At 44.0% G+C, this 14,055-nt stretch overlaps 1 protein-coding gene across 1 annotated transcript in view; it reads left to right on the top strand.

The window, feature by feature from the left end:
* The window catches only part of LOC145399853 (uncharacterized), a 143,114-nt gene extending 132,171 nt beyond the window's left edge, over nt 1-10,943 (top strand). The window contains exons 5-6 of the mRNA XM_080272432.1: nt 8,407-8,478; nt 10,721-10,943. Coding sequence (XP_080128558.1) covers nt 8,407-8,478; nt 10,721-10,943 — 295 coding nt within the window. The remainder of the gene's footprint in view (nt 1-8,406; nt 8,479-10,720) is intronic.
* Nucleotides 10,944-14,055: the final 3,112 nt, after the last annotated feature.

Raw genomic sequence — 14,055 nt, 5'->3', positions numbered from 1 at the left:
AATTACATCACCCACTGCATAGATACAGAGATACATACATGTAAAAAATAGAGTTAGCCCTACAGTAATTATTAATATATGAATTACTACTTAGGGTAGGAACTTATAGACTAATATTTAGGTTACACCCTATCTTAAAATTACAGTACTACTAAATACATACATGAATATCAAATGTGTGGCACTACACGGCTCCCACGTTCGGAAAACAAATTTTACCCAAGTCAATTTTCTATGACATGTGCATGGATGGAATGTTGTTACTCTGATAACTGCTATAAACACTTTGAATTTGGAATACCTTTCCCCACAATCGGTGGCACCTGTCGGTCCACATTAAACACCTGATGCGTACCTCGGAAGGTCGCTTACTCACTACATTAGGAGGTATGATCACTCCTTACTCGAGATGTTATGAGGGAATTCATGCCCCAGTCAGCCTCAGGTTTTGGAGGGTAGCTTGTCACTCACCTGAGCTCGACAGGGTCTCTCGAGATTGAGATCACCACGGGAGGCGCTTCCTTACACTCTTCCATTCACAATCACATTCACTCAGTCCTTTCGTTTCCAGCTTTCCACCCGCGAGAGGTGAGCGCTCATTCTGTCCTGAAGACTCCACTACCTCACAAACCGTGCTAACTGTAAGGTAAGGGGATTATATACTCCCCTCGAAGTAAGGCACTTCCCGGTTCCAACAGGAACTCTTCACTCTTTTTCTTTTTTACACCCTCTCCTCGGGGATGAGTCCACCCGGAACATAACTTTAAGCAGTTATGTTTCACAACATTCGTCACATGCACTTATCCACTTTTCTAACACTCCTCTATGAGCCTCCGAGGGGCAGTCTTCACTCGCGGTGGTAATCGCTCATCTTCGGGCTCTGGGGCGAGCTCCTGTTGCAGCGGTTCTAAGAGCCATTCCTCGGTACCATAATATGGTTTTACCTTTTCAGCAGCCCTTTGTATTTTTTTTCCACTAAATACATTTTCAATTATGTAAACACTTCCATCTAGCAGCACTTCAATCACTTTATATGGGCCGTCCCATTTGGCATTCAGTTTTCTACAGGTACCCGGCTGTATGGTCTCTTTTTTTTCGCCCACACCAAACTATTGACTTCAACCTTCTGCGCTCTCCTCCGCTGTCCAGGACGATACCTCGTGACGTCTCCAAAATCGATGAAGTATTGCCCAAGACAGTGTATGATGTTTTGTGTATGTGTCTGGGTAATATTTGTCTAGCAAACATGTAATTACCTAACCCTTAACATTCTAAGTTGAAAAGAAGGAAAAGTGAAAAATTAGCACTAAGCTTGGAAAACATGGAAATATCAAGATAAGAGGTAGGACAGAAAAGCAAAAGAGGACAGTAAAGAGACAGACTGGAGATAAAAAGGCCCCCTTTAGTCGCCTCTTACGACAAGCAGGGATACTGGGGAAGTATTCTTTCCCCCCTTCCCCAGGGGTAACCGTATCTAGTACACTATTTGAGCCTCATTACTACCAGGATATTCTGAATATAGCATTGCGGAGGTATTTGGGAATGATCAACCAATGCTACCCTTAGCATTCTCGCTCTTTGCTATACAATTCCCTTCACTTTCTCACCAACGCCACTAATTTGGGAACGATGAGTATCCCACCGCTGCCACCAGTGTAAAGCTATGAATGTTGTCCCACCGGTATTCACCCGTGTGATGCTAAGAATTTTTATGCCACTGGCTAACACCAGTGTAATGATGATAGGGGTATGTATTTTCTTACCTGTTGTGGGTATTGATCAACTCACCCATGGATATACAAATGGTACTCGACTTAGTATAGTGGATGGTAAATATTTATGAAAAGAATGAATTGTGGTAGCGTTTGTAGTTTTTGGCCGAGATTTAGATTTAGTCGGTACCTCAGGTGGTTGTCGTTCCCTCAGCGAAGGAATCTTGAATTGGAAGGGGAGTGAATTTGGCTTGAGGACATAATTTCCTTGATTAGGTATACTAATAAAGAAAAGAAAATGCTATATACTCTACTTTAATAATTCTGTTAATTTCCACAAAAACTTTTTTTTATTACATGACCCTTTTTAGTATGAGAGAAGATTGTATATGTTACCAAGGTTTTTGGGTGATCATTCCTCTAACATTATTACCAGACGAAACAATTTGGTACACGCGAGGTATGGAGTTGTTGTACTTTACTTTCTCTTTGGCCGTTACTCTTGGGCTCAACAATAGCCTCAAGACAGGGACATTTTCTTACGGGTATGAATTGTCTGTTCGGGCTGGCATAGCCTCGAATCAATAAGAATGATTATTTGTATTCATCTTTCACCCATATAAGGTATTCTCCCCATATAGTTTTCTCGGTTCTCACATCGTCAGTATTTTTTTACAGTTCACCATCAACAATGTTATATAGCCACTAGAGAATACATAACCTCTCGGGCATGTCTAGCCTCGAGGAATAATTCAAAAAAAGAAATATAATCACTAGGAACACCCCAGTCACTCGGGCTTGTTTAGCCTCGAGGTACAACTTAAATATCACATTATTGCTCACAATCAGTAAGTTCCCTTCCACGCTCCTGATTATAATTTTTTCTAATAAACTAATTTTAAAGAAAGAGAACAGTTGATGAATTTGAATTTTCCTTTCCGTTACAGAACATATCACTTTTATACTTCTATTCCTTATCTACAAAAAAAAAGTTCACTTGATAGAATCATTAATAACACATCAACTACCTTCGGTTTGTAATAATAACTCGTGAGTGGTGCAAGTGTAAGTGTAAAAGTCTATGGGCAATACTTGGGAATAATGGCGTGCTCCCACGGTCGTCGCCGCCGGTGTCTGGGGACTAAACGAACGTCTGTTACACACGATGTCTGGGCAGCAAGTGGGGCATGTCGGGCACTAAAGGACGCCACTGCTCAAGTCAAATGAGGTGGTGTTTTTGAAATATGGGGGGTTTCAATTCTCTTTACAATTTATTTAGCAGTGTACCCATGACGCCAGGACTTTTGATTGAATTGGGGAAAATTTGGGATTTATCCTTACTTAAATTACTGATTCTATCACTATCTCAATTTGAATCTGGGAGCAGCTCATGCCATCTAGTGACGGCCAAGATAAACGGGACTTTATATCCTCACAAATGACATTATTTAGGCCTTTTGGACTGCTAATCTTACATACTTGTGTTCTAACAGCTTCATTAGCAAACATTTCACAACTAGGTTACGAAAAGATTTGTAAATTCGTCATTACTCTGTTTTAAGGTTTAAACTCGGCGCCCGGCAACGACAAGAAAAGTTGCGCGCATGTGTCTTTCATTACTCGGCTTGACTAAGGAATTCCCAAAGCTCAACATCCACAATTACATCACCCACTGCATAGATACAGAGATACATACATATAAAAAATAGAGTTAGCCCTACAGTAATTATTAATATATGAATTACTACTTAGGGTAGGAACTTATAGACTAATATTCAGGTTACACCCTATCTTAAAATTACAGTACTACTAAATACATACATGAATATCAAATGTGTGGCACTACAAAAGGTCTTCCATTCGTTGTATTTGCCGCAAGAGAATCTCCAAATAAATCACTGGGCTTCTCAGCCTTTGAACTACTGTTTGGCCATGAAGTAAGAGGACCCCTTAAGCTACTCAAGGAATGCTGGCTGTCGGAGGAAGATGACGTCAACCTGCTGGAGTATGTGATGAAGTTTAAAGAACGGCTGTCCACTGCTTTACAGCTGGCGAGAGAGAATTTAGGAGCTGCTCAGGAGAAGATGAAGACTTGGTATGATAAGAAGTCCAGGTTACGCCACTTTCAGCCAGGAGATCAGGTTTTGATTCTGCTACCGGTGCATGGGCAACCTCATCAAGCCAAGTTTAGTGGTCCTTATTTCGTGGAGAAGAAACTCAGTGATGTCAACTATGTCATCGCCACACCAGATCGTAGAAAGAACAAGCAACTTTGTCACATCAACATGCTAAAGTTATATCACAGGCGGGACGAAAATAACCCAGTCTGCACTGTAGCTGTTCCACCCGAGTCTGCAAGTGAAGTTCTCCCATGCAGCATGAGCCTGAGTGATAGTTTGGGGAAGAATCCTGATATCATGAATGATCCCCAGACTAAGCTTTCTCATCTAGCTCCCGAGGAAAGGCAGGAGTTTTCGGCATTACTGCAGGAGTACCCGCAAGTGTTCCGTGCCACTCCAGGAAGAACCACTGTGTTGATGCATGATGTCGATGTTGGAGACGCAAAGCCAATTAAACTGCCTCCTTACCGTGTGAACCCAATGAAAGTTCCTCTCATCCAGAAGGAGCTTGGCTACCTGCTGGACCACAAGATGATTGAGCCCTGTCAGAGCGAGTGGAGTTCTCCTGTCACTCTAGTCCCTAAGCCAGGTGGGTCACAGCGGCTTTGCATCGACTACAGACGTGTTAATCAGATAACCAAAACAGACACTTACCCTCTCCCTCGCGTGGAAGATTGCATAGACAAGATCGGAAAGGCTACGTACATAAGTAAGTTTGATTTGTTAAAGGGATACTGGCAAGTACCTATGACTGAACGTGCTAGGGAGAACTCATGTTTTGTAACACTAGGAAAGACTTTTGCATGTTCTGTAAAGCCATATGGTATGAAGAATACACCAGCCACTTTTCAGAAGGTCATGAATGTTGTAACAGAGGGTTTGGCAGGGTGTGTTGTTTATACTGATGATGTATTAATCTTCAGTGACAACTGGAAAGATCACCTATGCCATGTCAGTAAATTTCTTGAGCGTTTGGTTCAGGCTAATCTTGTAGCTAATTTATCAAAGTGTGAGTTTGGTCAAGCTAAAGTTCAGTACCTTGGGTACGTAATTGGTGATGGACACGTTGCACCACCAGGAGCTAAGGTTCAGGTTATAAGTGATCTTCCCAGACCTAAAAGTAGGAAAGAGCTACAAAGATTTTTGGGAATTGTAGGTTATTACAGGAGATTTGTTCTTAACTTTTCGATTCTTGTATCACCACTTACAGACCTACTGAAAAAGGGAGTTAAATTTGTCTGGACCGGTAACTGTGAATCCTCTTTCAGCAAACTTAAAGCTATCCTATTAAGTCAGCCAGTGCTCGCTACTCCAAATTTTGCTAAGCCTTTTAAGATGGCTGTTGACGCAAGTGATACAGGAGCTGGGGCTGTTTTGCTGCAAGAGGATGATCAGGGTATTGAACACCCTGTATCTTATTACAGTAAGAAGTTCACTCCACCTCAAAAGAACTACTCAACTATTGAGAAAGAGCTTTTGGCCTTGATTTTGGGTTTACAGCATTTTCATTTTATTTGTGTTCTGGTTTTGACCCCATAGTCATTTATACCGATCATAACCCACTGAAATTCCTTAGTATGTTTAAAGATAAAAATCAGAGATTGACAAGATGGAGTCTACTTCTTCAGGAGTATTCATTAGACATACAACATGTCAAGGGGAAAGAAAATGTTATTGCAGATTGCTTATCTAGACTTTAGACAGACTGTTTTAGAGTAACAAGAAATTTCCTTTGTAAATTTCTTTTTTTTTGTGGAGAGGTGTTACATAGCCTATGATTTCATCATCCTTTGTATAATTCTAACGTACAGTATGCTGCATGTTTGATCACGATTCGCCTCGTGGCTTCCATAGTGACCAAGCTTCCGTGTTCTACCTCACTCCCCCCTTCTCCTCCCTTATAGTAGAGTAAGTCGTTCTTTCTGTTGTTCAGAGCAGGAGTGTCAACTCTTTGTCCCCTATGGCTTCATTTGCGCGTCCCTCTTACAAGTTGTATCAAGCTCTGCCGGCCCCTATATAATGAGCTCAGTCTCTGCATTAATCGCCACTTAGATCTACTCCTCATTTTGTTGACATCTCTGTCCCCCCCTGTACAGTTGTTTTTATTTTCGTGAGTGCTTAGGAAGTCTCCAACCATCTAGCTGCTGTGTAATTTGAGTATAAGTGTTATTACATTTTTTTCTTGTACTGTATAGCATAAGGAGTTAATTCGTAGGCCTAGTGAGGTTTTTGTGATTCATGTGGAGTTTTTGGTGTCAGCCAATGTTAATAATATTTTGTATCTGTAATAATATATCTTGCATTAACTGAGCATTATCCGGTTTTCTCATTTTATCAGGGCTGACTTAGATAAATTTACTCTTGCTAATTTCGTGTTAATAGAGGCTATTGCAGTTGACCATATATTTAGCCTGTTTTTTGCCATTACATTATCCTTATGAGTCCTGAATCTTTAGTTGTTAGTTTGATTTGAACCTGGAACTTTGCGGGACAGTAGTGATTTAGTATTCTTACTTGAAGTGTTCATTATCTCTCTCTGTTCCGTAACAATATAGATATATATATATATATATATATATATATATATATATATATATATATATATATATATATATATAAAATAAATGTAATAGCTAAATATTTTGTCGGTATTTTCACTGCTATCTCTATCTATCCTCCACCTTCCTCTCCCTATTCTCTACCCTCCATCTTCTTTTCCTTCGCCTCATCTCACTTTCCTCCCATCTCCGTTATCCACCCCTCCAATCTTTCTCTCTCTCTCTCTCTCTCTCTCTCTCTCTCTCTCTCTCTCTCCACAGTATGAAGGTGTACCGGCCAGGTAAAATGGAGGCAAGTCAGACGATGAGACAGTGAGAGGGAGGGAGGGAGGGTTAACGAGGAAGTGACGAATGAGGTGTGAAGGTGGAGAGAGAAGAGGGAAGAAAGGAATGAAATTGACCTGTGAGGGGATAGGGGTAAGGTGGGAAGGAGAGGAAGGGGAGAGGGGTAGGGTTGGGAGGAGGGTGAGGGGGTGAGGGGAGAGGGGTAGGTTGGGGAAGGGGGGTGAGGGGAGACGGGTAGGGTGGGAAGGGAGGTGATGGGAGACGGGCAGGGTGGGGAGGGGGGTGAGGGGAGAGGGGTTGAGTGAGGAGGGGGTGAGGGGAGAGGGGTAGGGTGGGGAGGGGGGTGAGGGAAGAGGGGTTGAGTGGGGAGAGGGGTAAGGGGAGAGAGGTAGCGTGGGGAGGGGGGTTGTAGAATTAGAAGAGGGGAGGGTTAAGGTGAGGGAGGTGAAGGTGGGAATAATGTTGATTTATGCTTCTTTATTGTTCTGCTATTTTCAACCCTGTCATTGGGCTTAATATTTCATGAGAGAGAGAGAGAGAGAGAGAATTATCAGTATATATGTGTGTATGCATTTATACTTCTATGTATGCATATGTATTTCTATGCATACTTGCGTGTCAGTAGAATGTCCTGTGTATGTATGATGTCTCTTTCATTTATGTACCCAATTTACCTTCGCATATTCCTGTTTGTGTGTGTTTGTGTGTGTACAGTAAGCCATGTACACCCTATCATTACTGTACATAAACTCCATCCGTCCCCCTCGCTTACCATTACCCCCTTCTGCTTGTCCTGCTTCCGTATTTCACGTGTTTGTTTGTGTTTGTGTATGTGTGAATTTGTGTGTGTGGCTGTGTTTGTGTATGTGTGAATTTGTGTGCCTGGCTGTGTTTGGATGTGATTGTCTTTGCATCTGTATCTGTGTCCATGATGAAAGTTGCGTTTATTTTTGGTTTTATGTTTGTTTTTATTACATGTGCTTCCCCCCGTTTTGGTATCTATATTTCAGTATGTGCTGCGGTGTTTTTGCTTTTTGTTGCATCTTCAATTGTGCTTCTCCCTGCTCTTGTGTTTTTGCTGCTGTATTTGAATCCAGTGTTCTTGCTTTTGTGTTTCTGTTTATTTATATGCTTGTATTTATGATTCATGTTTGTGCCTGAACGTGTTTTGTGTGTGTGTGTGTGTGTGTGTGTGTGTGTGTGTGTGTGTGTGTGTGTGTGTGTGTGTGTGTGTGTGTGTGTGTGTGTGTGTGTGTTGTAGGCTGTGGCAGTGACGTATGGGGAGATATAGATAAGATACAGACAAGAGCATAATTACAAGAAGGGTTGGGTTAGGCTTACAAGGGTTATGAGAGGAAAGGTTATAAAGGAGATTAAGTCCCCGAATGACAGGCGTGGGTGTGATCAAAGAGTGAGTTAGGATGTAAATAATAGTGTTTGCTACGCTTGCCAACACTCGTACAGCTCCAGATGTACCAAAGGGTGAGTTAGCATGTAGATACCAGTATATATTTGCTACGCTTGCCAACACTCCTATTGCTCCGGGTGTTATCAAAGGGTGAGCTAGGATGTAAATAAAGTGTTTGCTAAGCCTGCCAACACTCTTACAGCTCTAGGTGTATCAAAGGGTGAGTTAAGATTTAATACCAGTGTTTGCTATGCTTGCCAACACTCCTACAGCTCCGGGTCCAACACTAAATAAGAATCTGTGAACCCGTGTTTTGCCTTCAGCCTCCGTGCCCAGCCTCAAGGGGAAGTAATGAATGTAAACACGCCCGGCCACTTACACCCTTATGAGGCAAGGTATGCTGGGCAGAGAAGCCCCTCTATACTCAAACTTAGGTGCTTATTAGTGTTATTAAGGCGGCTGTGTTTGGGAATGGGACAAGACACACAGAGCAGATTGGGATGACAGAGAGGGATGAGCGTGAGAAATGGACAAACAGGCAGATGAAAAACGGGAGAACGAAAAAATGGTGGGAATGGGACCTGAAAGTTATAATACTGAAATAGCCAGATTAATACTAAGGACAGAATGAAAAATGGAACCAAAACGAGAGACAAGATCAAGAAGAAAAGTCGCCTCAGGCCCCCCAGGGCACCAGGATATGTACCTGGCCTGCCTAGAGTGTTGGGTATAGGAAAAATAGGGGGTGTGAGGGCGACACTGGTGGTGGTGGAGCTAGTGGTAGGTGGTTGTGCTAGTAGTTGTGGTTGTTGTGGTGGTGGTTGTGGTTGCTTATGGTGGTATTTATTAGTAGCTATTAGTAGTTGTGGTTGGTGGTGGCTGTGGTGGTAGTTATGGTCCCTGTGTTAACTGTAATTGATGAAGGAGCTGGTTTTGGTGGTAGTTACAAAGTGCGGTTGACTGTGCGTGAAAGTGAAGGTTGTTGTGGTGGTAGTTGTGGCAGTAGCTGTGGTGATAGTTGTAGTGGTGCTGGGCATTATGGTACTGATGTCAGTGATAGTTTTCGTTGTGCTCGCTATGTTTTTGGTGATGATGGTGGTTGTGGTAGCGTCGTACTGGCTGTGTGTGTGTGTGTGTGTGTGTGTGTGTGTGTGTGTGTGTGTGTGTGTGTGTGTGTGTGTGTGTGTGTGTGTGTGTGTGTGTGTGTGTGTGATCCACCTATCATCAAACGCATAATCCCAGAGTTCATCCAAGGTGGCAGCCACAAACATCGCCTCTACGCCTCTCTGTCACACCCACGGCCATACAATTTCCCGTGTTGAAGTTACGTGTATAATTGTTTGTTTACACTTTCACCTTAACACACACATACACCAAACTCTTCACAACCGTCTGTAGTGAATGACTGCGTGAAAAATGAAACAAACGAACACTTCACTGATAATATTTCAATGGCTGGCGATTTGTTCATGGTAATAATTGGTTATGAGTCATTATGTATACTGCTCCACTCATCACCACTCCCTCCAGCCACTCCAAGTCGCTCTGCCTCATCACCACTCCCTCCCACCACTCCAAGTCGCTCTGCCTCATCACCACTCCCTCCCACCACTCCAAGTCGCTCTCACTCATCACCACTCCCTCCCACCACTCCAAGTCGCTCTCACTCATCACCACTCCCTCCCACCACTCCAAGTCGCTCTCCCTCATCACCACTCCCTCCCACCACTCCAAGTCGCCCTCACTCATCACCGCTCCCTCCCACCACTCCAAGTCGCTCTCACTCATCACCACTCCCTCCCACCACTCCAAGTCGCTCTCACACATCACCATTCCAAGTCGTTCTCATTCATCACCACTCCCTCCCACCACTACATGTCGCTCTCACTCATCACCACTATAAGTCGCTCTCAATCGTCACCACTGCAAGTCGCTCTCACTCATCACCACTGCAAGTCGCTCTCACTCATCACCACTGCAAGTCGCTCTCACTCATCACCACTGCAAGTCACTCTCACTCATCACCACTGCAAGTCGCTCTCACTCATCACCACTGCAAGTCGCTCTCACTCATCACCACTGCAAGTCGCTCTCACTCATCACCACTGCAAGTCGCTCTGCCTCATCACCACTGCAAGTCGCTCTCACTCATCACCACTGCAAGTCGCTCTCACTCATCACCACTGCAAGTCGCTCTCACTCATCACCACTCCAAGTCGCTCTCACTCATCACCACTCCAAGTCGCTCTCACTCATCACCACTGCAAGTCACTCACTCATCACCACTGCAAGTCGCTCTCACTCATCACCACTGCAAGTCGCTCTCACTCATCACCACTGCAAGTCGCTCTGCCTCATACACAGCCACAAACACTGGCCTGTTGGTCCACTGTGTCTACTGCACATAATATAACGCAAGTCCCTCATTGGCCTCGAAGCCCCCTAACACCTCGTCCTAAGTGATTTATTTTGCCTATTACATCTGGCCGTCCTTTTCTGCGTTACTTATATTATTCTAATATCGCCATACTCTGCATAAATAACGTATGAAATGGTATTAACAAGTCCTATACAAAAATAAGTCGGTAAGGAAGAGATGTTAGGGAGCTTCCTTACCCGAAGTGGATTCGGGTCCAGGCGTCTCTCTCAGCTTAGAAATGTTACCCAGCAGATGAAAGTGAGTGGCAACAAGAGGTACACTAGTAGTGGCAACAAGAGGTACACTAGTAGTGGCAACAAGAGGTACACTAGTAGTGGCAACAAGAGGTACACTAGTAGTGGCAACAAGAGGTACACTAGTAGTGGCAACAAGAGGTACACTAGTAGTGGCAACAAGAGGTACACTAGTAGTGGCAACTAGAGGTACACTAGTAGTGGCAACAAGAGGTACAATAGTAGTGGCAACAAGAGGTACACTAGTAGTGGCAACAAGAGGTACGCTAGTAGTGGCAACAAGATGTGCACTAGTAGTGGCAACAAGTGGTACACTAGTAGTGGCAACAAGAGGAACACTAGTAGTGGCAACAAGAGGTACACTAGTAGTGGCAACAAGAGGTACACTAGTAGTGGCAACAAGAGGTACACTAGTAGTGGCAACAAGAGGTACGCTAGTAGTGGCAACAAGAGGTGCACTAGTAGTGGCAACAAGAGGTACACTATTATAGTAGTGGTAACAAGAGGTACCACACTAGTAGTGGCAACAAGAGGTACACTAGTAGTGGCAACAAGAGGTACACTAGTAGTGGCAACAAGAGGTACACTAGTAGTGGCAACAAGAGGTACACTAGTAGTGGCAACAAGAGGTACACTAGTAGTGGCAACAAGAGGTACATTAGTAGTGGCAACAAGAGGTACACTATTAGTCAAACTGCTGTTGGCGGCGTACTGCTCCGCTGTGGCATTTAATCCAACACCCAACCCCTTAGGCCAGACAGGCAGGCTAATGGATGGGGCAGTGACCAGGCCCATTACCTGACTCATTACGGGGCCAGTGAGGACGTGAATGTACCACCTCCATTAACTGGTGATGCCCCCACACTGGAATTGCCTTTTTAACCACACACACTGACTGACCCACTGCTGGTTGACACTGTTTATTACCGCTGTGATTCTCTCTCTCTCTCTCTCTCTCTCGTAGGTATATAATTATGATCTTTTAAGATGAGCGAAAGAGAGAGAGGGAGAGCAACCGTGTACAAAGGTCCAGCTGCACACTAAAAGAACTCGTTTGAGGGTGAGGTGGGGATTACGTAGTCAGTGTGGTGGTGGTGGTGGTGGTGGTGCTGGGGTGATGTGTGGTTCATTGTGATGTGCTGTAATGTACTGGCGTACTGTATGTGATGTGCCGAGATGAGGTGGCAGGGTAGTGTGGTGTTGTGGATATGTTGGTGATATGGTGTACAGTGGTATTATGTGATGTGATATGTGATATGATAATGCTGTGATGTGCTGTTATGTAGTGATGTACCGGTATGTGATGTGCCGAGATGGGGTGGCAGGGTAGTGTGGTGTGAATATGTTGGTGATATGGTGCAGAGCGGTATTATGTGATGTGATGTGATGTGATAGTGCTGTAATGTGGTGTAATGTGGTGGTAGTATAGTGTAGTGCTGTTAATATGCTGGTGTTACAGTGTACAGTGGCGTGGTGTGATGTGGTAGTAGTGTAGTGTAGTGTACTTGCCTGGTGTGATGTAGTGTGATGAGCTGGTAGTGTAGTGTAGTGTAAAGTGGTGTGGTGTGGTGTGGTGTGATATGCTATAATGTAGTGACGTACTGTGGTGTGATAAGGATATGTTGGTGTTATGGGGTAGAGTGGTGTGGTGTGATGTTATGCTGTTATGTTTTGTGGTGTGGTGTTACGTTGTGTTATGTGGTGTGGTGTAGTGTGGTGTGTTGTGCTGTGTTGTGGTGTGGTGTGGTGTGGTATGGTGTGGTGGTGTGGTGTGGTGTGGTGTGGTGTGGTGTGGTGTGGTGTGGTGTGGTGTGGTATGGTGCGGTGTAAAGATGGTATGGTGTAAATATTATTTCTGGATTGTGCCTCCTTCAAAGGCCATTAACCTGTACTTTGCACACCTGCGTTCTTTAAAAGGCGTCCCGGATGTAGCTCAAAACACTAAGTAAACAGTGAATACAACGGTAAGTTTGTTCCTGTACAATACTTGGTGGTACCAGGTCTTACAAGTGAATTTCTCTTAAGTATTTAATTAACTTGGACTAAATAAATTGCATTCAGGTACTGTGGCGTATTGGTAGAAATTAAGAAGTAATACCCGGTACTCATAAATGATAATAATGCAGAAGTAATATTAGTAGCAGCAGGACTAGCAGTGGCATTATTAGCACCAGTAGCAAGGTATAAGCAGTGTATAATTAACTGCCTGTTGTCTGACTGCTAATGAATTTCTTTAATAGTCAATGAACATGTTGGCCAAACCCGCTGGAGGTAAGACTTAACTCTCTCTGGCTCCCCTGACTCACTCAGCTGAATACAAACGGTTATAAAAAACGTAATATGTGCCTTGGATATGAGGATCTTGTGGCGAATGATTAACAGTGAGAGAGTAGAGATGTAATGGATGAGGACAGAAAGCCTATGGTTGTACTTTAAATGCTATTGAAGGCTTCGTTGCCTCTTCTCAGTGACTCATTTACCATACTGCACCTTAACACTCTTTTTGTGTCATTTATACCGTTCAAGCATCGACATGTTTGCACCAATAACATACAAGTGCACACTGAGGTTTAATGTGCAGAATAGGTCGTTAAGGAAGAGTTGTTACGAAATCTGCAATTTCAAATACAGTACGACCCCAAGAAGTATGAAGTGGTGCCAGAGGTGGTTTTGGCCATTTATGTGGAGGCCAACCTGGATAAACTGTGGGATTTGACGCCTGGCGATAGACACATATCCCACGGCCCACACACATCCATATCTCACACCCCGCCAAACTGTCTCCACGTAAAACCTAACACAAAGTACACCTGTCCTACACCCCCCATCTCACACCCCGCCAAGCTGTTTCCACGTAAAGCCTCACACAATCCACACCTGTCCTACTACCCCTACCTCATACCCCGCCAAGATTCCAAGTAAAGTCTCACACAATCAACACCTGTCCTACACCTTGCTCTCACCTGTCACTCAACTCGATGACTATCATAGAGACTCACTCACCAACACAGCCACGCCACCACACTATCATACAGACTCACTCACCAACACAGCCACGCCACCACACTGTCATACAGACTCACTCACCAACACAGCCACGCCACCACACTATCATACAGACTCACTCACCAACACAGCCACGCCACCACACTATCATACAGACTCACTCACCAACACAGCCACGCCACCACACTATCATACAGACTCACTCACCAACACAGCCACGCCACCACACTATCATACAGACTCATTCACCAACACAGCCACGCCACCACACTATCATACAGACTCACTCACCA

The sequence above is a fragment of the Coenobita brevimanus genome, chromosome 50, assembly GCF_032717465.1.
Source record: "Coenobita brevimanus isolate Jiangsu-jjx chromosome 50, ASM3271746v2, whole genome shotgun sequence".
NCBI lineage: Eukaryota > Metazoa > Arthropoda > Malacostraca > Decapoda > Coenobitidae > Coenobita > Coenobita brevimanus.
Note: the sequence above shows the minus strand (reverse complement) of the source record. Positions and strands in the feature narration are given on the sequence as shown.